Source organism: Pezoporus wallicus, unplaced genomic scaffold (assembly GCF_028554395.1).
Source record: "Pezoporus wallicus isolate ANWC-B61680 ecotype Strahan unplaced genomic scaffold, APGP_CSIRO_Pwel_v1 contig_13748, whole genome shotgun sequence".
NCBI lineage: Eukaryota > Metazoa > Chordata > Aves > Psittaciformes > Psittacidae > Pezoporus > Pezoporus wallicus.
In genome coordinates, this window is record NW_026636988.1 from 168,556 (window position 1) to 190,216 (window position 21,661).

The following is a 21,661-nucleotide window of genomic DNA, read 5'->3' on the forward strand; positions in this document are numbered from 1 at the left end:
TGTCCCCAGCCCACTTGTTCTCCCTCCTGTGGCCACCCGCGGGGCTCTGCAGCATCCCCGTGCAGCAGTGACACCCCTGCCCTGTCCGTGTGCTCACAGTGACCTGGAGAAGTCAGTGGAGAAGATCCAGAAGGATTTGACCCACAACCATCGGCTCGTCCCTGTGCAGGAGCTGGAGGAGAAGGCAGTGGTGCTCAAGCAGCTGGGGGAGACGCTGACAGACCTGAAGGGTGAGGACCTTGGGTGCTGGAGAGGGACTGTAGCGGTAGGACAAGGGGTGATGGGGTTAAACGCTGCCCTTGATTCTGCTGCTCCTGCAGCCTCCTGTTCCCAGGCTGTGCCCATCCTGCCTTTCACAAAGAGATGCTCAGCACCTCAATTGGAAGTGGCAGAGCCAAAGCAGGCAATAAATGATGATTTAGCAGCAGTCGCTGAGGTTGCAAGACAAGGCTCAATGGGGTGCTGTGGGGAGCACTATGGGGCACAGGGCAGACACAGGAGCTGCTCCCTTTTCCTGCAGCCTTTCCATGGAGTCAGGCAGAAGCTGAGCAGCCGGGATGCTGAGCAGAGCACTGGCACCTGCTCCATGCCAGCCCTTGCCACTGAGCCCTGGGTACCAAGCTCCCAGCTCCAGAGCGGGGTTTGGTTCTCATGGATGTAGGGGTGGGGGGGTTACACCTTGAGGGGCTAAAATCTGTGCCTGAGGATGGATGGAGAAAGGATGAAGGACACAGGGAGCAGGAGAGGCACCAGCCCCAGCTCCTCAGGCTCCATCCCGCTCCATCTGGGAGGGTCCCCTTGCCTTGGGTGTGATGACCATGGTGGGGGTTTTGGTGGCACAGGGGGGCTGTGGTGACCCCCACCTCTCGCCCCCAACCCAGCCCAGTTCCCCAGCCTGCAGAGCAAGATGCGGGTGGTGCTGAGGGTGGAGGTGGAAGCTGTCAAGTTCCTCAAGGAGGAGCCAAACCGCCTCGATGGGCTCCTCAAGCGCTGCAAGACGGTGACGGACACCCTCGCCCAGATCCGTAGGTGAGCATCTTGGAGGACACAGGCGGTCCCTTCACTTTCCCCTCTGCCCTCTGCGTTGTGTGCTGTATCCTGCCTGCGCTACAGGTGCAAATCCCAAAGGGGATGGGGAAAGAAAGCTCATTTTGCTGCTAAGGAGCTAAAAATCACCCCTCAGTCCTTCCCAGTGTGTGTGGGAGCCCCTCTTTCTACACTGACTTTTCCGGATCACCTTGGAAAAGCCTGGAGGTGTAACCAGATAGAAAAGCAGCCTCAGTGTGTGATCAGAAACCTCTTTCCTGAGGAGCAGGAAAAGGTTCCGCTGGAGGGAAATCGTCTTCCAGATCTAACAATGGTGCTGGGCTGAGCCTACCTGCCTCTTCCCATTATGAGCCCTTTCGGATGGCTCACAGCTCACCGCCTCAGGCTCTTTGTTAGCCTGGTTTTCTATGGGAGTGAGCTTGTATGATCACAGTGTCTGAATCTGCCCTCGCTGTCATTCCCTATCCCTCGTCACTCCTAAATCCAAAGGGCCATTCCAGACAGATCTGACAGAGGGGCAGGGTTGGGGAAGATCCGTTTTCCTACCAGGTTCATGCGAACGGACAGCCAGGTAGAGGAGGCTGTAGCATCAATACCAACCCCTTCGCAGCCATCCGAGAACCTCCGCCTTCATCCTCGCAGCGCCAGGCTGAGTTTTGGTGCTGCGCCTTGGAGAGGGTGCAGTGAAGCCACCCGTGCCTGGTGCCATCGCTCTGTCCCTTGCAGGCAAGTGGACGAGGGCGTGTGGACGTCCCCCAGCAACCTGAGCCAGTCCCCCAAGAAGGTGGCCCCCGAGGCAGACTTCAGCAAGGGGCTGGATTTGGAGGTGCCCACCAGCCCCCCCGTCAGCCTCCACCACCTGACTGCGGCCACTGAGACCCTGGGCATGCCCGGCTTCGGGCACAGCCCCCCCCAAACCCAAAGCCATCCCTCCAAGAGTAACAACCCTTCCCGAGCACCGGAGATGGTGCCAGCCAAGACCCAGACGGGCCCCGAGACCCCCAGCAAGAAGAGCGCAGACAAAGCTGTATCCGTGGAGGTGAGAGCCTGGGATGAGTTGGGGCTTGGATGGGGGGGCTCTTCCAAAGGGGTTTTCCCTATGGAATACGCATCAAAAGGAGAGCGAGCAGCAGGTTGAAGGAGGCGATCCTACCCCTTTGATATCATGAGACCCCGCTTGCAGCACTGCGTGAAGCTCTGGGGTCCTCAACATAAGGAGGACATGGAGCTGTTGGAGGAAGGACAGAGGAGGCCACGAGGATGCTCAGGGGCTGGAGCAGCTCCCGTATGGAGCCAGGCTGAGAACATTGGGGCTGTTCAGCCTGGGGAAGAGAAGCTGCTTGGAGACCTCAGAGCAGCTTCCAGTATCTGAAGTGGGCTACAAGGATGCTGGAGAGGGACTCTTCATTAGGGACTGCAGTGACAGGACAAGGGGTGATGGGTTCAAACTGAAACAGGGGAAGTTCAGGTTGGAGATGAGGCAGAAGCTCTTCCCTGTGAGGGTGGTGAGGTGCTGGCACAGGGTGCCCAGAGAAGCTGTGGTTGCCCCATCCCTGGCAGTGTTCAAGGCCAGGTTGTACAGAGCCTTGGGCAACCTGGTCTAGTGTGAGGTATCCATGTCCATGGCAGGGTTTTGGAAGTAGCTGACCTTAAGGTCCTTTCCAGCCCAAACCAGTCTATGGTGGTTTCCAACCCAAACCAGTCTATGGTGGTTTCCAACCCAAACCAGTCTATGGTGGTTTCCAACCCAAACCAGTCTATGATCCTATGATCCTAAGATTCTATTCCCAGCTGAACCTGTGAACAGGAATTTGGTCTATCCTCCTTCTCCTCACTGGGTTTGCAGCCAATAGGGTGGCTGAAAATGGGGACCCCCCCATTCCTTCCGGGCTCGGCATCAGTTTAGGGGCTGGCAGGAGGGTTGTGGGTCCCATCCTGCCTGCAAGGGCAGGAGATGCTGCCGTGCGTGGGGCTGCAGCGGGTTCCTCCTGCAGGCTGCCGAGCGGGACTGGGAGGAGAAGCGAGCGGCGCTGACCCAATACAGCGCCAAGGACATCAACCGCCTCCTGGAGGAGACCCAAGCCGAGCTGATGAAGGCCATTCCCGACCTGGAATTCGCTGCCAAGCACAAGCAAGCCCCAGGCAGCGGCAGCACCGCATCCACCCCCGAGCACAAACCCTCCAAGCCGCAGCACGCACCGAAATCGGGGGGCAAAGGAGACCCCAACGGCCGCAGGGGCTCAGGTATGGTGTGGGGCGGTCACGGGTCCCCCTCCATAGCCCAGGGATGGGGCTGAGCCGTGCTGCCCCGAAGGGAGGTTTGTGCCTCGGGTGTTGGATGAGAGGGGCAGGGACAGGTCTCGTGCCCTCACAGCATCGTTTGTGCCCAGACGAACTGACGGTGCCGCGGTACCGGACCGAGAAACCTTCCAAATCGCCACCGCCTCCCCCTCCACGCCGGAGCTTCCCCTCGTCCCACGGGCTGACCACAACCCGCAGCGGCGAAGTCATCGTCACCAGCAAGAAAGAACCCGGGTTTATAAAGGTAGCGAGCGGAGGGGGGCTATGGGATGGTGCTTGGGGTGCATTGAGGGGGTCACCACCAGTGAGACCCCCCTCACCGCCCTGCTCCCCGCTTGCAGAAGGCCGAATCGGAGGAGCTGGAGACGCAGAAGCCGCAGGTGAAGCTGAGGCGGACGGTGTCGGAGGTGGTGAGACCCGCGTCCACCCCTCCCATCATCGCCTCTGCCATCAAAGACGACGACGACGAGGACCGCATCATTGCGGAGCTAGAGGTGAGCGCGGGAGGGGCTGCGGGATGCCCCAGCTTAACCCGCACCGCAGGTGATGCCACCCTGCGCCCGGCCCCCGGGAATGCGATGGGATGCAGGGAATGACATCCCACAGGCTGTCCCCTCCTCGCCTGTCTGCCATGGGGATGGGCAGCGTGGAGCTGTTGCACCCAGCCAGACCCCTCGCTGCCTGGTTCATGGTCTCTCTTCAGCACTTCCACCCCATCGTGGGCTTTAAGATAACCTCACTTGGTTTTATGCAGCTTCAGCTGGAGGGCTTTGTGTGCAGGGCATTGCAGAGATCCCACCCGACACACTGTGCCAGGCTCTGAACTCCCCGAGGCTGGCTCTGCCCCACATCCTTGCCCCGTTTGCCACAGCTGAGGTGCCCAAGTGGGTAGCAGATGGCTTTTCCATGGCTGGTTTTCCCCCAGGAGGCCGGGGGACCGGTGATGCTGCAGGATGGGGCTGCATCCACGTTCCCCCTGTTCCGCTTGAGCCCTGGGTCTGGTGTGACCACCACAAGCATCCCTGCAGCCACGGGCTGCATCGGTACCCTCAAGCCTCCCTCCTCCAATGGCCCGTGTTTGACTCCCCAGGTCTTTCAGAGGAGCTCTGCCTCCCCTTTCCTCCCCAAGCTCCGATACGATGCTGCCGTCTCCCCTGGGCACGCAGACTTGTGGCCCAACGGAGCCTGCATTGAAGGATGGAAGGTAACAGCGGACGACCCCTCCTCCTGCTGCCGGGGTGCACTTTAACCACCTCCTCTCCTGCCTCTTTTTAACTCACTTCTGCTTCTTTCTCTGGTTTAACAAACTAACAGCTTCTCTCCACTCCCTCCCTCACCACCACTGCGTGTATGGCACTGACCCGGCACAGGACCCAGCACTAACCCCTGCATCAGCGGCACGGCGCTGCTGCAGCTCCTGCAGCCACATGGATGGGAGGATGGATGGGGACACCCCGGCATCACACTGGGATGGGCACAGGGAGGGGCTTCTTGACCTCGTGCCACGCTGGGTGCCCAGGGAGGGTGTCGCTGGAAGGGGGCCATGGTGGGTGATGCATGTCTGAGCAAGGGGAGCCTGATCCGTGTGCATGATGCAGGTGAAGGGCTGGACCAGAGGCTGGTGGCTGCTGGGACCCAGTTGGGTTTGGCTCCATCACCCCTTCAGGCCGCCCCTGCCCTCCATCCTGTCCTGGGCTCTGGGGTGGAGGGAGCAGGAGGAAAGCACCTGGAGAGTGGATGGGATGGAGCAGGGGATGCCCAGGGTGGGGGGACAAAGAGGCAAGGACAGAGGGTATCACTGAAAGCATCTGGCGAGAGGAGCTCTGCCTCATCCAGGGCAGCTCAGGTGCTGGTGGGGTCTGGGTCCCCTCTCCTGGGACACCCAGCACCAAGGCTGAATCGAACATCTCCTGTCCCTGTGGACAAGGACCCCTCTCCCCAGCGGTCAGACTGGTCCAGCTCTGGACCCAGAGCTCCGCAGCCACCCCAGAACCCATGTCTCCTTGTCTCCTTATCGTGGATGCTACTCCGGGCTCTGCTCTTGCACCAGTGCTCTGCCAGTTTATCCCAGCATGGGATTGCTGGGTAGTTGCAGTTGAGTTTCCAAAGGCATTCGGTGCAGCGACCCCAACTCAGTTTTGCTGAAGTCCAGGCAATGTGCTGCCAAAATCTCCCAGAAACACATTGAAAACACTCCCTGTCTGTGCTGTGGGGACCAATGGGGTGTCAGGGCTGGGCAGCAGGGAGCTGAGCATCTCCCTCCTTGGCTGACCACCTCCCTGCAGTGCTACGATGCCCGGAGGCGACAGAAATAGGGTTTCCAAGTGGTGTGTGCAGCCCCTCAGTGCTCTCCATCACCTCCTGCTCTTAACGTGTCTGAATTCTCTACCTAGGAGCCGGGGAGCAGGCCCTTCTCCCTCCCGCAGATCGTGCTCACCCAGTGGGTGTCAGAACCACCGTCCCCCGAAGCCGAAGCGGAGGTCTGGGTGGCAACGGGCAGCTCGGAGAATGGGGACCTGTCTGGCCCCATAGGAGCAGGAGGGGTGGGAAGGAAATGCCAGGGGTCCGCTGGCATCTCCGGTCCTGGGGACCCTCCAGGCTCAGCCCCGCAGCCCCTGAGCAGCCCATTCAAGTCCATCCGAGCCCATCCAATGGGCCATGCCCATGGAGCAGGGGAGACCTGGAGGTTCCCTCTAGCAGCCAGCAAGGTCCTGCCTTTCTCAAGGCATAAATTGAGCTGCCCCATGGTGGGAGAAGGAGGAGATGGTGCTCTGGATGCCTCCAGCAAGCAAGAAGGCAGCAGCAAGGTTTCCCATCGACGTTCCTTGGTTGCACAGCCCCAGCGAGAAGCAATGGGTCCTGGAGCTGGAGAAGCAGTGCTCCCCTCCACCAGTGCAAGCAGCAGGAGGCTTGGTGCTGTCCCCCAGCATCCCAGTGATGGGGACCCCCAAGTTGGAGCTGGGCAGAGCAAACAGTGGGTCTCAGTCCCACCTGGAGACTCTGCGTGGAGGGAGGACAGCTCACCAGCCCCAGCCTGCCCAGTGCCACATCCTGGAGCTTCCCCAAGCAGAGCTCCAGCCCCGTGGGGAAGTGGACAGTCCCGGGCTGAACTGCCCCATGTCACAGCATCACCGTGCCGGGGTGGCACAGAGGATGCTGGGGTTGGGAGGAAGGCAGCAGAAGGGGTCTGCAAGGGGCAGTTGTCCCCTCGCTGCTCCATGAGCCCGTGCAGCAAGGAGATCTATGAAGGCACGTACCAGAGACTGGATAGCCTGGAAGAAACCATCCGTGAGCTGGAAATAACCATCAGTGAGATCAGCAGCCACCCCGCCATTGAATCTGTATTCCCTAAAGAGCTGCTCGGACCAGCGGGATCCAAGGATGCCCGTGAGGAGACCAAGGAAGGTCTGGGGGATCTCAGACACGGTAGCTGTGATGATGGGACTATCCTGGACCTCAGTCAGGCCAGAGATGATGCTCCTAAGAGCCTGTCTCCAAGCAAGACCAAGCCACCTCTGCTACCCAAGCCACAGGTTTATTTCCTATTATCCCTCTTGCTGTGCTCTGCCCTGGACTCACTCTGATGTCTCTCTTCCTCCACCTCTACCTGCTCCCTCTCTGTGACTCCACCTCCAGGCCGAGCCAAGGTGGAAAACAAATCTCTTTCCTTTCCCTGTCACTCGAAGGGGTTTGGGAAGTGCAGGAAAGCAGGAGGGAGATTGAAGGCAGCGTGAAGACAGGCGATGCTGCATCCTGCCCCTCACTGGTGCTGATGCTGCCTGCGCTGAATTAGACCCTCGCTAAGCTGGTTGTCTTCTGCCTGAGCAGGTTTTGGGGCTGGTGATGAGCATCCCATGGGGCCAGCGTGGTGACAAAGCAGCATCCCTCCTTTATAAGTCCTTGTCTCAGGAACTGCAGTTGGAGCATGGCAGATGTTTCTCCTAATTACATCCCAGCGCAGCCTGCCCGGAGCCATCCAAACTGCTTTCTGCTGGAATCTGTGGCTCGCCTGGCTGGATAAGCTGGGAAAAGAGGGTGGAAAATGCCCTCAGCCACTTCTGCTCCCTTATTAACATTCAGCGCCAGGGAATAAATCTCCATGTGCAGCAATGATCCGAGCCCTGGTTCCTGGTGCCACCGAGGGTGGCCCTCAAGGGGATGCAGCTGCAGTTTCTCCTGGTGTCACCTCCCCGCTGGAGCCTGGATGTGGGGATGGATTCGTGGCTGTGTGCGTGCAGGGGCAGGCACAAAGCAAAGCTCAGCTCAGGCTCTTGGCAGCAGGAGCTGGCTTAGTCCCAGAAGCAGAGCAGGAGAGCGCAGGGCTTGTGGCACCTCTCAAGGCTGCAGCGAGTTGGATGTGAAGGCTGAGATCCGGAGTGTGCTCGTGCCAGGGATGCTGCGTTCCCTGTGCTGTGAGGTGCAGGAATCCCAGTGTCTGCCCCATGGATCACAGAGCAGGGTGGGAGGACACGCTGTGGTAGCCTGCTGTCCCTCTCCCAGTGGAGGTGCAATCTGGGCAGCAATTGCACGTCTCTGGGGCAGCATCTCTGCTCCAGACTCGGCTTGGGGCAGGCAGGAGGCATGCAAGAGGATCTGGGGTGCCCCACTTTAGGGACCTGCAGTACCAGCTGCCCTCACTGCTGCTCTTCCATCTGTGCACAGCCAGGGAATAAAAACCTCTGCATTCCCACTGCTGCCGTTTCCACCTGGAATCTCCCATCGCCTCTTTTCCTTTCTCTTGGCTGTGCAGCCCTGCCCCGGCAGGGATGTTCTCCTCCTGCCCTCGGTCTCCTGGTGTTTGCCGTGTCTGCCCCTAACTCCCTCTTTGCGTTGCAGTGGTGGCTGTCGATAAGTCCTGCCTGGTTCCTGACCTCACTGATGCTGGGGTGACCTTGTCCTTGCCTGAGTTTGCCTCTATGGGCTGTCCAGACACGGTGGTTGCCACGGGAGCTGGGTACAGCTCCATGCATCCGATGTTCCAGCTGCCCACGGTGCTGCTGTGAGCTTTCATCTGCCGGTTTTAATCCCCAAATCCTCTGTCCCAACAGAGCGGTGGCGTCTCCATCCCGGCCATGAAGGTGGTGAACCCGGCATCCCGGCTGAAGCAGAGCCAGCAGGGCAGCCCCGACAAAAGCAAGCACATAAAGCAGCGGATGGAGTACATGCGGATCCAGGGCCAGCAGCAGGTAGTTATTACCTCCAGCACCATCCTGACCAGTTCTCCTGGCACCAGGGAGAGCCACACGCTGCCCATAGCCCCAGCATCTCGGGTGCTGCTTTGAGGGACTGGCTCTCTTGGTCCACCCCTTCACCTTGGCTGAGCCCAGCGGGGCTGGGGGCACAGGGATGTGACTCTTGGGGTGCAGAGGGGGCTCTTGCCCTGGTCTATGCCCAGCACGGTGGTTTCCATAGCTGGCTGCTGGGAATGGGGACATGGCTTTGTGCTGAGAGTGACAAACTCATTAACCAGTATGGTGTGAGGCTGAAGTCATTTGTGCTACAGCTCAGTGATGGACAGGGCTGAGCCCCAGCGTTGGTCCCCTCATCCTGAGGGACCCCGAAGCCTCCTTGCAGAGCATCTTAGCCATGGTGATGGGCTGCAGAGCTGCGTGCATGGCACAGGGCCTCCAAGGGCTGGGAAGGGAAGGGATGTGCAACCCATCCCAGGGGGTTTCGGAGAGCCAGGACCCATCGTGTCTGCAGAAGCAGCTTGTCCTAGGAAGGGGTGTCACGGCCAGAGGGGTGGAACCTGGGCAGTGTGGGGAGAGCTTGGGGGGGGGGGCACAGCAGCTGGAAGAGGAGCGCTGTGGGGTGGTGTGTGTGTGTCCCAGCCCAGCACCCACCCCTCTCCCATCCCCTGCCATGGTGCTGGGACTCGGTCCCCGCTGTTCTTGCTGACACCCCAGTGCTGGCGGTGCCTTCTCCAGCTTGCTCAGACCACAGGCAAGGTAACCACAGCCAGCACATTGCCCTCCATCCCTCCTCACTCCTCCTCTCTCCATCCCAGCCCTCCCCTCCTGCCTCCAGTGGGCAGCAGGACCACGAGTGGGTTCATCCCCATCCTCTCCTCCCCACTCCCTGCTCTGTGTCTCAATCCCCTTTCCCTGGGCCTGGCATTAAACCACCCCAAACCAACCCGGTTTTGCTCATTCTGTTGGATCCATGAACGCTGTTGGATAAACCAAAGGGTTTTCCCAGCTGTTTAAGCCGGGCTGGGACACATCATGCAATCTGGGCGGTTGTTGCATGAGCAGGATAGGCACCTTGTGTCCCTCCCAGCTCCAGCAAGAGGGTGCAGCCCCTCTGTTCCCCCTTGGCTGCTCCGTTGCTGGATCAGAGCCACTCAGGTCCTGTTTGTCGTAGCCACAACCGAGATGGTCCCAGGGTCGTGGTGAGGCATCCTCGGGCAGGGTCTATCCTTGATGTTGGGGTCTTCTTGCCAGTCACCCCCAGCACCAGGGAATGACAGGGCTGCCCCATGGGCAGTAACGCTGGTCAAAAGGGCTATTCCAGGAGCTCTGAGGGCTTGGGAAGCATCAACCTGTCCTGGGCACCAAGTCCCCTTCCCTGGAACCCACACACCAGCACAGGCCCGGCTGTCCAGTGTCACCATGCCCCAACCTCGGGGCACCCCTTGGCACTCACCCGGTCCCTAGCACCCACTAGGGTGGCTGGACCAGTTTTCCATGGCATTTTAGTCCTGGATGCCCTCCATGTACAGGGTTTGGCTGCGTGTCCCTGTGCCCAGCATCCCACCCCACTACAGCAGGAGCCCTCTCCCCCATTCATAGGATCACAGAGTGGTTTGGACTGGGTCCTTAAAGATCATCTAGTTCCATTCCAGGAGGGATTACAAGCATCATTCCCAGTGCCCTGGCTCCCTTTGGATCACACTGGAGTAGGATTGGGTCATGTCACTGCTGGTGGCCGTCACATCACTGTGATGGATGCAAGGGTACAGGGTGGGCACCGTCACCTCTCAGAGGAGCTGGGGCTGCCATGGTCCTGCTGTGGGACTGCTGAGGCTCTGCCCTGCTCGGTTGAGGGTTGATGCCCACCCAGACCTTGGTGGCATCCCCGGCACCAGCCGGTGGAGCTGGGTGCTGCACTGTGCCCACCTCGTCTAACATCTAACACTGCCCTTCTTGTCCCCCCCCACCTTTCTCCCCTTCACCCGCCTGTGTGCCTGCCTGCCTGTCCTTGTGTCTGTCCGTCTGTCTGTGTCTCTCTCGTCTCTCTCCTCCTCCTCCTCCTCTCGGGGACGTCCCTTTCCCATCCAGTAACGCGTGGGACCAGCCTCATCTCGTGCTCTGTTTGTGGTGGACCTTTTCCAGCTGCTTGACCTCAGGCCTAACTCAATGCTGCTTCTGAACAAACTCCTGTTTGGTCCTTGGCTGTGTTGGTTCTCGGTTGTTTTCCTTTATTCTGTCTTTTTTCTCCCTCTCTTTTGTCTTTTTTTTTTCCTGTAAGAAACTGTTTGACTTTCCGCCCCTTTCTCCTCCTCCTCCTCCTCCTTGAATCTTGCTTTTCTTTCTAGGCCGCTAGACCAACTAAAGAGGCTAGTGAGACTTCCCCCACGGTCTCAGAAAAACCCGCATCTGGCAGAACATCCATCCCCGTATTGACTTCCTTTGGGGCAAGGAACTCCTCCATCTCATTCTGAGCATCCTTGCCAGCTCAACCCAACTGCTCTCCTGCTTCTGGGGCCGGGCTTCTCTCTTCCTTGGGCTCCTCCTCCCTGGGACTTGTCTTCTTGAGGCACCTGGAGGGATTCACCACCCGTCCCTCCTCTTTCTGTTTTATATCCATGTCTTTGCTCCAATGTGGCCGACCTCGTGTCTCACCTCTGCTCCGCCTCGGCCCAACTTGTGTCTCGCCTCTGCTCCGCCTCGGCCCGACTTCTGTCTCCCATCTCGCTCCGCAATGGCCAACCAGCCACTTTCTGTTTCTCTCTCTCTCTCTTTCTCCTCCCTTTCCCTTTCCTTTTCCCTTTTCCTTTCGGTTCCTTTGGGTTGCTGTTGGTTTGGTTTTTCTCCGCCCTCCCCTCCCTTCCCACCCCACCGTTTTCTATTTATTTAAGAGCTCTCAGAGCTTCACTCCACCAGTTTCACCAGCTTCAAGCAAGGAGGACACCGGGCAGCACCCAACCCCGCTGCCCATGCGAGCAGCACCCATTCCACCCCGGAAAGGTGGGAAACAGCTGCCGAAGACACCCCTCCATCCGAGCGCTCGCTCCCGGCCCTCACCGAGCATCCCGGCCGCCGCGACGCCGAGCCAGCAGGATGAGAGGATGCTCGGAGCTCCGGCCAGGTCTTGGCGATGGGTGGCGGGTGGTGCGGCGGCGGCGGCACCGTGTCCTTCACCGGTGCCATCCCGAGCGGGTGCCGGTGCCACCGGTTGCCCCCCAGGCGCCAGCCCCGGCTCTTCCCGGGGAGGGGTGGTGGGAAGAGGGCTGGGGAAGGAGCCAGGAGCAGCCCCAAGGGGTGCCCGGACGTGCCAGAGAGGCCGGAGGCTGAGGATGTGAAACGGGGAAGGGGCAGGAACGGGTCCAGCCGAGCTGCCATCGCCTTCGGGTCGCAACGTAGCACTTTAAAGGGTCACTTGGGTGGGCACAATGTGATGCTCAGGGGGCTCAGAAACCCCACTGTCCCCTCCCTGAGCACCAAATACCCTTGGGGACAAGCAGGTCCCCAAAGCCCCTTACATGGGGATCCCACATGGTTCTTCCCTGGGGAGCAGTCCCATCCCCAAGCCTGGGGGAACACGGAGGGGGTCCCTTTGCCCGTGTCCCCCCCCATTAGCACAGTGAGCTGGGTGTGCACTGGGTGTGCAACACGAGATCGAATCACTCCTTTCATTGGCCAGTTTCTCCTTGGGTTGCTTTCTTTTATTAGTCTTATTTATTAGTATTATTACTTCTTTCCCCCCTCCCCTCTTTTTTTTGTATATCGATCATTTTTGTACAGAACGAGCCTTTTTTGAATAACAAAGAGAAGAAAAGACAAAAAAGAGACAAAAAAAAAGAGAAAAAAAGAAAAAAGAATCATGATGCAATTTCTTTGGATTGCAAAAAGCAACTCTTTACATTTAAGTGAAGTGTCTTAACATTTTATATTGTTTTAAGAAATATATTTACATATTATATATATATAATATACGTACTATAAATAGAAATATATAAATATTTAAAGAAGAAAAAAAGAAAAAGAGAAAAGAAAAGAAAAGAAATAAATCTCGTCCCGTCTGGTATCTTAGGGGGTGGATTTGCTTCCCTGTTAGCCTATAGCTCCTTGTGATTTTGAGAGGGTCGGTTCCTAGCAGCTTGTGAGCCCTCGTGCTGAGTCCTCATTCTCCATCCAGCACCTTCCTTGTCCTGTCCCCATCCCCATCCCTTGCCGGAGCAGGGGGTGGAAGGGGCTGGGTGCCCCCGGGGACGCTGGCACCCATGGGTGATGGCCCCGGGGACGCTGGCACCCACCTCCCTGCAGCAATAGCAGTCACTTGATGTGTGTTATTTCCTTTTTTGATGATTTTTTCTTGGTACCAAAGTGAAATACTGTAGCAAAGCCGCAGCTTCTTATGGCCAGGATGGGGTCCCCCCACTCTTCTTCCCCAGCCCCATCCCGCCCTGACCTACACCCATCCCAGTGCTCCCGTGGGTCCATCCTGCCGGCACCCAAGGAGGGGGACTCCCGGGCAGCACCCTGTGTCCTGGGACCTGCTGTCCCTATTTGTCCTGGGGGGAACAAGTGCCACCAGCCCCCCAGTGACAAGGACATGTGGGTGCAAAGTGGTCAGGGTGGGGGGGAGCTGTAGTTAGTGCAGCCCCATCCCAGTAGCACCCATGGGTGTTCCATCACCCTTCCTACTTGGAGCAAGCTCCAGCTGTTGGGATGGGGGGGGGGGGGTGTGTCTATGGGTCTATTCCCTTTGCTGCACCCCGGCTTTGTCCAGGGACCACCCCCCTCCCAGGCATCACCATTGGTGGACCCCCACCTGCATCCAGATCACCTTGCGATGGGTGATGGAGTGCACGGTGATGGGTGATGCGATGCACAGCGATGGATGACAGGTGCACTGGGTGATGGGGTGCACTGGGTGATGGGGTGCACCCATTTCTTTCCCCCTCCCCACAACCCTCCCCACTGCCCATCAGGCTGGTTTCTCTGTGAGCGTATGTGTCTCTGCGTGCGTGTGCGTCCGTCCCTTCATGGCATCACGCGAACCCTCCGCGAGCACCGAGCCCGGTGCCGGCGCTGAAGCAAAGAGGACATAAACCCACATAAACCAAACCCTTCCTTCTGGTTGAGGAGAGATAAAGAAAAAAAAAAGAAAAAAAAAAGGACCAAAAAAAAAAAAAGAGGAAAACATTACAAAAATGATCCAAAAAAAAACAAGAAAAAGAAGAGGAACCCCAAGCGCTGCCTGCATCGTGCATGTGTCGGAGGCGCCCGCTGCATGCGCACCCCGCTTTACTGTCTGGATGTTGTTTAAGAAAAAAAAAGGTTACTTGTAAAAGGACACAAAAAAAAAAACAAACATAAAAAAAGAGAAAAAAAATCTATTCCTCCTACTCTTTAGAAGCTGTTTTTTGGGGTTTCTACCGCGTCGTGTGTCTCCGCATGAATTTTTTCTCGTGAACTGTTTTAAAAGCAAAAAGGGATTTCAAGAAGAACCAAACCCCACCCCCCCCCCCCAAAACCGAGGTGGGAAGAGGGTAAAGGGTGGGATGGGGGGAGCTGCCCCCCACCGCCCTCCCTGCCCCGTGCCCGCCGCTGTCCCTGTGTCACTGTGGATGCCATGGGTAGTTCTGTGCACAACGTGACCATTGTAACGTGCAAACGCCGATGACAAAGGGTTGCTTTTGGTTGTTTTCTTTTATTACTTTTCTTTTCTATCAGAGTGTCTGGCTTTAATAAAATTACTTTCTTTTTTTCTTTTGGGTTGTTTTCTCTCTGTCTCTGGTACTTTTTTCAACACACCCCTCCCCAAGTTTGGTCTCTTGGGGATGGGGTGAGACATCCCTGGTTCTGAGACCACCCCAGTACCATATTCCCTTTAGAAGATGGGGTTGACATCCCTGCTCCTGAGACCACCCTGGTACCACATTCTCTTTGGGAGATGGGGTGGGACATCCCTGGTGCCAAGACCACTCCAGCCCCACATTCCCTATGGGAGATGGGGTTTAACATCCCTGCTCCTGAGCTTCACCCCAGTCCACATTCCCTTTAGGAGGTGGGGTTGACATCCCTGGTCCCAAGACCACCCCAGTCCCACATTCCCTATGGGAGATGGGGTGGGACATCCCTGCTCCTGAGACCACCCTGGTACCACATTCCCTATGGGAAACGGGGTGGGACATCCCTGCTCCTGAGACCACCCTGGTACCACATTCCCTATGGGAAACGGGGTGGGACATCCTTGCTCCTGAGACCACCCTGGTGCCACATTCCCTATGGGAAACAGGGAGGGACATCCTTGCTCCTGAGACCACCCCAGTCCCACATTCCCTATGGGAGATGGGGTGGGACATCCCTGCTCCTGAGACCACCCTGGTACCACATTCTCTTTGGGCGATGGGGTGGGACATCCCTGGTCCCGAGACCACCCCAGCCCCACATTCCCATTTGGGATGGGTCAATGGGGGTGTGGATCCACCTCCTCTCCCTCCAGGCTCTAGAAAAAGCTGGGATAAATCCTTCCCTGGATGCTGCCAGTGCTCCAGGCCCTGTAGCACAGAAAACATGGGATCCCTGCCCTGACCCCCCCCAACCCCAAGCAGAGACAATGAGGCAGGAAACCACCTCCTTGAATAACCAGTTTATTTCCAATATATAGACCAGGACTGGAGTGGGATGAAGCAATGGAGGGGCTGTGTTTGGGGGTGTTGTGTTTTGGGGGGGGGGGGGGGTGTGTACTTTTGCATATACCAGCTCCATGGCCCAACTTGTACAACACACAGAGGTGGGGGCACACATGCAGGAGGGGGGCAGAAGTCATCACTGGTCCAGCACATCCCCTGCTTGGGGCTGGCCCTTTCCGTGGAGCAAAACAGCTTAAAAAACCCTTTAGAAACCCTCTGCGGTATCTTACAGAGCCGGGGAGCGTATTTACAGGAGGGGGGAGTAAAGAAAAACCCAACTTTACAGCAAATACCTGCAGAACGTATGAGAACGACACGGGGGAAACAGTGACGTGACTGGAGCCCCCCCCCCCCCAAGTGACACCAACCATGGCCCATGGCAAGGCTGGGGGGGGGGTCCCTGTGTCCCCTTCCTAAAGTGCTTTTAGCCTGGAGGGGTAGGAAGGGGAACGGGGCTGTGCCTTGTGCCTTGTGCCATGTGCCACACACCGGGCTGTGGCTCATGGAGTGCAGGGGATGGCAGCGTGTGTGTGTGTCGTCCCCCCGCATTGCATCAAGGTCCCCTCTTCTTGTCACACCCAGCCCATGGGGACACCATCCAAGGGCCACCGGGGCTCAGCCCGGACCCCATAGCACAGAGCACACCGAGGTCCCAGGGTCCCAAGCAGAGGGTCCCCAGCCCGAGGTCTGCAAGGTTCCCAGCCCAGGGTCCGCAGGGCTCCCAGCACCGGGAATGTCCCCGGCCAATGCAGCCGCAGCGCCCAAGGAAGTGCCAGCACTTCCCATTGCCACGGACACCGCAGAGCTACCATTGCCTGGGGTGGCGATGGTCCCCATGGGTCCCTGGCGCTGCCCACTGCTGGGACATGGGACCCAGGCTGTCCCCAAACCCGGGACCACGGGGACCTGTTAAATAAGAGCAGCTTGTCCAGAGCACACTTAAATACAGGAACAAAGGTGAGTCCTTAAGTTAAACCCTCTGGGGGATGGGGAGCTGTGGGGTGCACATCCCTGGGGAAGGGGGGGGGGGGGTCACAGACACTGTGGGAAGCGCAGGGGGGCCGGGGGAGCGGGGCTGCCGGGGGGGCTCTTGGTAGCGGATGCCTCCCCGGTGATGCCAGGCTGTGCCAAGGGCCGGGCTTTGGTGGACTCGAGGCTGCTGAGCCCCGAGTCCTTGTCACGGCAGGGTCCCGGGGCCACCTCGACCCCGCGCGGCTCCTTCCACTCGTTGCAGTTGAGGTCCTTGATGCCGCCGGGCACCACCACCGTGTGCCGGCGCCAGCTGCTCTTCTTGCGGCGCGTCTCCGGGGAGTGGGCTCGGCGCAGCAGCACCCCCATGTCCTCGGCAGAGCCCCGCAGGCGCTGCCGGAGCTGCTCCCGCAGCGAGGGACCCCAGCCCGGCTCCTCCTTGCTGGGCACCGCGGTGTCACCGGCCGGCCGGGGCCGCGCCAGCTTCCTGCGGGCCAGCGTGTCGCACTGGATCAGGCGGTGGGAATTGAAGGAAGGGCGGCTCAGGAGCCCCTTGTCCTCATCCCCGGGACCACCGTCCCCCTGCCCCAGCCGGCGCCGGGCGCCCTCCCGGCTCTCCGTGTCCGTTTCCATGTGGCTGAGCTCGCTGCGCTCATCATCCGCTTCCTCCCCGCGGCTCCCGGCCACCGACTGCACCTCGGAGCACAGGCTGCGGTCCATGGTGGACAAGGTGGAGTAGCCCGACACGATGGAGCGGGCATCGGGAGCTGGCTCGGACACGGCATCCCCGGCCTCCAGGGAGCTCTCCTGCTCCATCCCAGCCGGGCTGGGGACCGCCGGCTTGGGGCGGGTGCCGCGGGGGGCTCTGCCATGCCCCGGCAGGATGGCCGCGGTCCCCTCCTCGTCCTGCTCCCGGCCTGGAGCATCCCTGCGCTCCGCGTCGTCGTCGGTGCTGCTCCCAACGCCCTCGGCCTCTCTCCTCTTCTTCCTCTTGCGTGCGGCGGCCGAGACGAAGGGGATGGCGAGGAGCTCCCGGTGCGGCGGTGCCTTTCGCGACGGCCACGTGCCCTGGGAACGTGGTGATGCCAGGGTTAGGGATGGCGGTGCCAGGGTTAGGGATGAGCTCCATGTCCAAGCCATCGCATCCCTCCCTGCCAGCCCCCAGCCCAGCACCCTCTTACCTTCGGTTTGGCGGAGCCGCTGCGGGTCAAGCCTGTAAAGCAGAGGGGAAAGGGGGGGTTAACCAGGCCCCCCAGGAGATGGGTGAGTGCTGGGGAGGGGAGTTGTTGGGTTGAGCTGGGAGATGCTGCTCCATTCCCCAAACCAGGATGGGGACATGCTGGGGCCATCAGACCGGCTGGTAAACAGGGATGCCAACGCATCTGGTGGTGCCTAAAGGCTCGGGGGGGCTCCAGTGGTACCCAGCACCACTTGCTTGGTGTAGAGCCCCAGAGTAAGGCTTGGGATAAGGGGGACACACACAGCCAGGACCCCAGCAACAGGACCCCAACCCTCCCATGGCCACAGGGCACAGAGGGGACCAGCAGCGGGCACGGTGCTGCCGTTGCCACTGCACCAGGATGGGGCACGGAGAGCTGGATCAACACCACAGCCTTGGAGCGGGGTCTGAGATGGGCTGAACCGGAGAGGGCTGGGACTTGGCCCAGCTCCCCAAGGGTAAAGGGCAAATGGGGACTTGGGGGTGACAATCAGCCCTGGCCCCGCTGCCGCAGTGTGAAGGACAAAGACAAGACAACAGACACCCTCTCCCACCCCGCATGCCCCAGGATGGGGTTAACAGCCACTGACGATGAGAGAGGGGGAGGCAGAAAGGGGGTGCAGACCCCCCCCCCCCCCAGGGGCATTGGGACTCCCATACCCCAGTATCTGAGTGTGCTGGCGTTGGGATACCAGCACCCATCACTGCTGGGGCATGCCAGCAGCATCCCCAGTGCCACCACACGAACCAGCCCACAAGAGAACTGGGGTTAAAGGGTTTGGGGGTCCCCAGGTGCTCAGCAGCCCCTGGGGGTGATGCTGGGGACCCTGGGGACAGCGGGCAGGCAGGACAGGACCCTCTCCCCTCCCTGCTCGCACTCTCTCATGGTCACCCCGAGCAGTTAGTGCGTGAGCAATGCACCCAGAATCAAACTGTACCCGCTCTAGCTCTCGAGGAGGTCCGCTGGAGGAGGAAGAGGAGGAGGAGGAGGAGGAAGAGGAGGAGGAAGAGGACAGCACAGAGAAGTTCAAGGAAAGAACATAAGAAATCAGTCGAACATCAAAGGCTCCCAGGCTCTGGGTTTGGCAGCATGGGCCAGAGCAGGGGTCCTGTGAGCTGCCGGCTTTGAGAGGGATGGGGAGCAGCCACCGGAGAGAAGGGTGATGGGAAAGGACAGGGAGGTGGCCCTCCAGGCACTGGGGGGACGGGGGGGGGGATGTTCCCACTTTCCAGTGGGGAAGGCACCGGGATGTCCCGTGCCAGCACACCCGGGTTTGCCATGGCTATGGTGAGACGGGCTGGCTGCCCGCGGGGCTGCGAGCATGGGGGGACACAGCAGTGGAGAGGGGCCTTGGGGTGTCCTGGGTTCCAGGACCGGGGGGACCGGTGCCGCGGATGCTGCTCCTCACCTGCGGCATCGCCGGGCGCCGCGGTCCTGCCAATGTTGGGGAGCAGGTACTCGATGTTGGGCACGGACTGAGCCTCCTTCTCATCCACGGGGGTCTGCAAGGGGACAGTGGTCACCCTGGTTCCCACCCGGGCTCTGTGCCCCCCACCCTGCCCCACCGGGACACCCCCATGGGGACGGGACTCACCTTCTCGCCCTTGTCCTCCTTGTCACTGAAGAACCAGTCCGACTGTGGGGGGAGATGGGAGAGGGGTCACGGACCCATGAGGAGCCCGCTGTGGCCAGGGAGCCCCGTTCCCCATTCCTAGGGTGCGGATCAGCCTCCCCTCCATCTGCGCTGATGCCCAACTGCCCACAGGCGCCACTCACGTGCTGGATGAGGGTCTCCACGATTTTGTAGCGGTCGGGCATGTGCGTCACCATGTCGGTCATGTTGTCCTCAGACGTCCGCACCAGTGTGGGGCCGAACACCAGTGCCAGGTTTCGGGGTTCCATCTGCAACCGGAGCCTTGGTGTTCACCCCTTCATCAGGCACCTATCTCCTTTCCCACCCCACTGTAGCCATGGCTCAACCCAAGGTGGGGATGCTTGAGGTGAGGTAGGGGTCCAGGAGAGCCCTAGGATGAGCAATACCTTGTTCTTCTCCGAGTGGTCAGCGATGGTCTTCAGGTGACCCACCAGGAACTTGAGTGTCTCATAGTAGTGACCTGGCAGGTCCCGTATCTGTGGGGAGGCACCAGGTCACCTCTCAGCTTACCCCCTGCACCTTCCCCATCTACACCAGCCCTCAAAGTGTGGGGCTCCAGGGCTGTGCCCCCCAACCCCAGACCCTGCCCCATCTCCTTACCAGCTTCCGCAGCGTCCTCATCCTCTCGCTGGCGTCCTCTATCCGGTTGGCCTCGATAAAATCATTGTACTTGTCTGAAAGTGGGATATGGGGGGGGTCAGAGCTGGGAGGAGGGGACCGGGCACCCCCCCCTCCCCGAGGCCAGGGACCCCCCGATGCACCAGATGGGGGTGTTGGGGAGGGTGCTGGTGGGGTCCCACAGGGATGGGAGGGACTAGGACAAGGGCTGGCCCATGGAGGATGGGGTCTGCAGTGCCTTGGGTGCTCACTGGCTCACTCTGTCACAGGGTCTGGGGACCTGACCCCAACACGGGACAGGCGCTGGGGATGCCTGGTGACCACCATGGCCATCAGCACAGGGTCACCCGTGGCCACTGATGGCCCCGGTGCTGTGACTCACCGTCAGTGAAGAGGGGCTCGGGCAGCTTTCGGAAGAAGGATTTCAAGAGGCTGCTGATGACGTTCAGGTCCTGCCACCGCTGCAGGGAGAGAGGAGGATGCTCAGAGGGACCACACCAGGAAAAGCCGCTTGCCATCAAAGTCCCCAAGGGGGACCCCAGCCTGCAATGTCCCCATCCCTGCACCATTGCAGCAACGTGAGATGCAAGAGGACAAATGTGCCCCCAGGCTGGCACCGACGCTGCTGCCACCCGCCGCTAGGCGGCCCTGCCACTCCAGGGATGGTCCCAGCGATGGGGACAGGGATGATGACGGGGATAGGGATAACGATGGAGACAGGGATGGCGATGGAACGACGACAGGAATGATGATCACGGTGGAGACAGGAACAATGACAGAGACAGGGATGATGATCATGTTGGAGACAAGGATGATGATGATGGGAATAAGGATGATGACGGGGACAGGGATGATGATCATGACGGGGACAGGGATGGTGATGGGGACAGCGATAATGATCGTGTTGGAGATAGGGATGATGACAGGAACAGGGATGATGACCATGATGGGGACAGGGATGATGATGGATTTAGGCATGCTGACAGAGCCGTGAGCCACGACAACAACCTCAGAGCATCCCAGCAGCCTGGAGGCAGGGATGGGGACGGGGACACGGAGCCCACCCTGCCCTCACCTCATCCTGCAGGTTGATCTCGGTGGCTCCCTTGTTGAGCTGCTCCTGCAGGCTGGACACCACCGCGTTGTTCCCGGGCACACGGTAGATGCCCATGTACTCCAGCCCTCGGTCCTCCACCACCTTGCAGCAAGCTTCGACGATCAGGGGGACGTTCTGCAGGGACAGGGAGGAGGTGATGGAGGTGCCAGGGCTGCGTGGGGTCCCCAGAGGGCTGGCACTGCCACCACGGCTGTACCTTGTTGTCCGGGGCAGGCTGGCAGTCCTCCAGCCTCACGCCAAAGGCCCTGGGGGCAGATTTCTTGTTCTTCTTCATGATATTGATGCCCCACGGAGCTTTTTGGGAGCTGCTATCATCTGGGGGGAAAAAACACCCACAGCATCACTTGTTAACAAGCTGGGATAAAGGGAAAGAGCATCCCTCCTGCCCTATAGGGATGAACATGATGCCCTCCATCCTTGCAAAGGTTTGCCGGGGTGTCCCCACAGGCAGGGCTAGGACCTACCTTTCGTGATGGCCGCATCCTGCCTGGGGGACCGGGGCGCGCTGGTTCCCGTCTGCTTCAGGAACTCGGCTCGGATCCCCAGCCCACGAGGGCCCTTGGGTGAGGAGGAATCGGGCTTGGTGCCCGCGGGGCTGCAGGGAGAGCAGGAGGCTCAGGCGGAGCACGGCCAGGGGGACACCAGCCCGGCGCAATAAAACCTCCTGGCACCTCTGCCCAGCATCCTCCAGGACCCCTGGGGAGCACTGAGCTGCTTTAAACCCTCTGCTCGGCACCAGTTGGGTTGAACCAGACCCTGCCGGCAGCCTGAGCGCAGCCGGGCACAACCAGCACCTCCAGCACCGCGCCGTCAAGGCAGGCGCTGGCTTTGCTCCATCACTTTACAATCGAGGTGAATAAAGCACTCGGGGT

General features: G+C 59.7%; 2 protein-coding genes across 18 annotated transcripts in view; one reads left to right on the plus strand and one right to left on the minus strand.

Annotated features, from left to right (window-relative positions):
• SRCIN1 (SRC kinase signaling inhibitor 1) overlaps positions 1-12,555 on the plus strand; it is a 68,428-nt gene extending 55,873 nt beyond the window's left edge. For 8 of the 15 annotated variants that reach the window (XM_057402608.1, XM_057402614.1, XM_057402613.1 and 5 more), the window contains 10 exons: positions 100-230; positions 882-1,029; positions 1,774-2,086; positions 3,042-3,291; positions 3,438-3,592; positions 3,690-3,842; positions 4,439-4,552; positions 5,742-6,881; positions 8,397-8,534; positions 11,429-12,555. In XM_057402608.1, the coding sequence (XP_057258591.1) occupies positions 100-230; positions 882-1,029; positions 1,774-2,086; positions 3,042-3,291; positions 3,438-3,592; positions 3,690-3,842; positions 4,439-4,552; positions 5,742-6,881; positions 8,397-8,534; positions 11,429-11,872 (2,986 nt within the window). In that variant the 3' untranslated portion in view covers positions 11,873-12,555. Of the gene's footprint in view, positions 1-99; positions 231-881; positions 1,030-1,773; positions 2,087-3,041; positions 3,292-3,437; positions 3,593-3,689; positions 3,843-4,438; positions 4,553-5,741; positions 6,882-8,396; positions 8,535-10,628; positions 10,744-10,885 lie in introns of those variants that run through there. The other 7 variants (XM_057402615.1, XM_057402622.1, XM_057402616.1 and 4 more) reach the window with 5 other exon arrangements.
• Positions 12,556-16,243: 3,688 nt separating this feature from the next.
• ARHGAP23 (Rho GTPase activating protein 23) overlaps positions 16,244-21,661 on the minus strand; it is a 31,463-nt gene continuing 26,045 nt past the window's right edge. For all 3 annotated transcript variants that reach the window (XM_057402625.1, XM_057402624.1, XM_057402623.1), the window contains exons 14-24: positions 21,254-21,384; positions 20,986-21,104; positions 20,748-20,903; positions 20,055-20,133; positions 19,655-19,728; positions 19,441-19,530; positions 19,177-19,302; positions 18,995-19,036; positions 18,809-18,902; positions 17,362-17,393; positions 16,244-17,248 (exon numbers count right to left, since the gene is read on the minus strand). In XM_057402625.1, coding sequence (XP_057258608.1) covers positions 16,244-17,248; positions 17,362-17,393; positions 18,809-18,902; positions 18,995-19,036; positions 19,177-19,302; positions 19,441-19,530; positions 19,655-19,728; positions 20,055-20,133; positions 20,748-20,903; positions 20,986-21,104; positions 21,254-21,384 — 1,948 coding nt within the window. The remainder of the gene's footprint in view (positions 17,249-17,361; positions 17,394-18,808; positions 18,903-18,994; positions 19,037-19,176; positions 19,303-19,440; positions 19,531-19,654; positions 19,729-20,054; positions 20,134-20,747; positions 20,904-20,985; positions 21,105-21,253; positions 21,385-21,661) is intronic.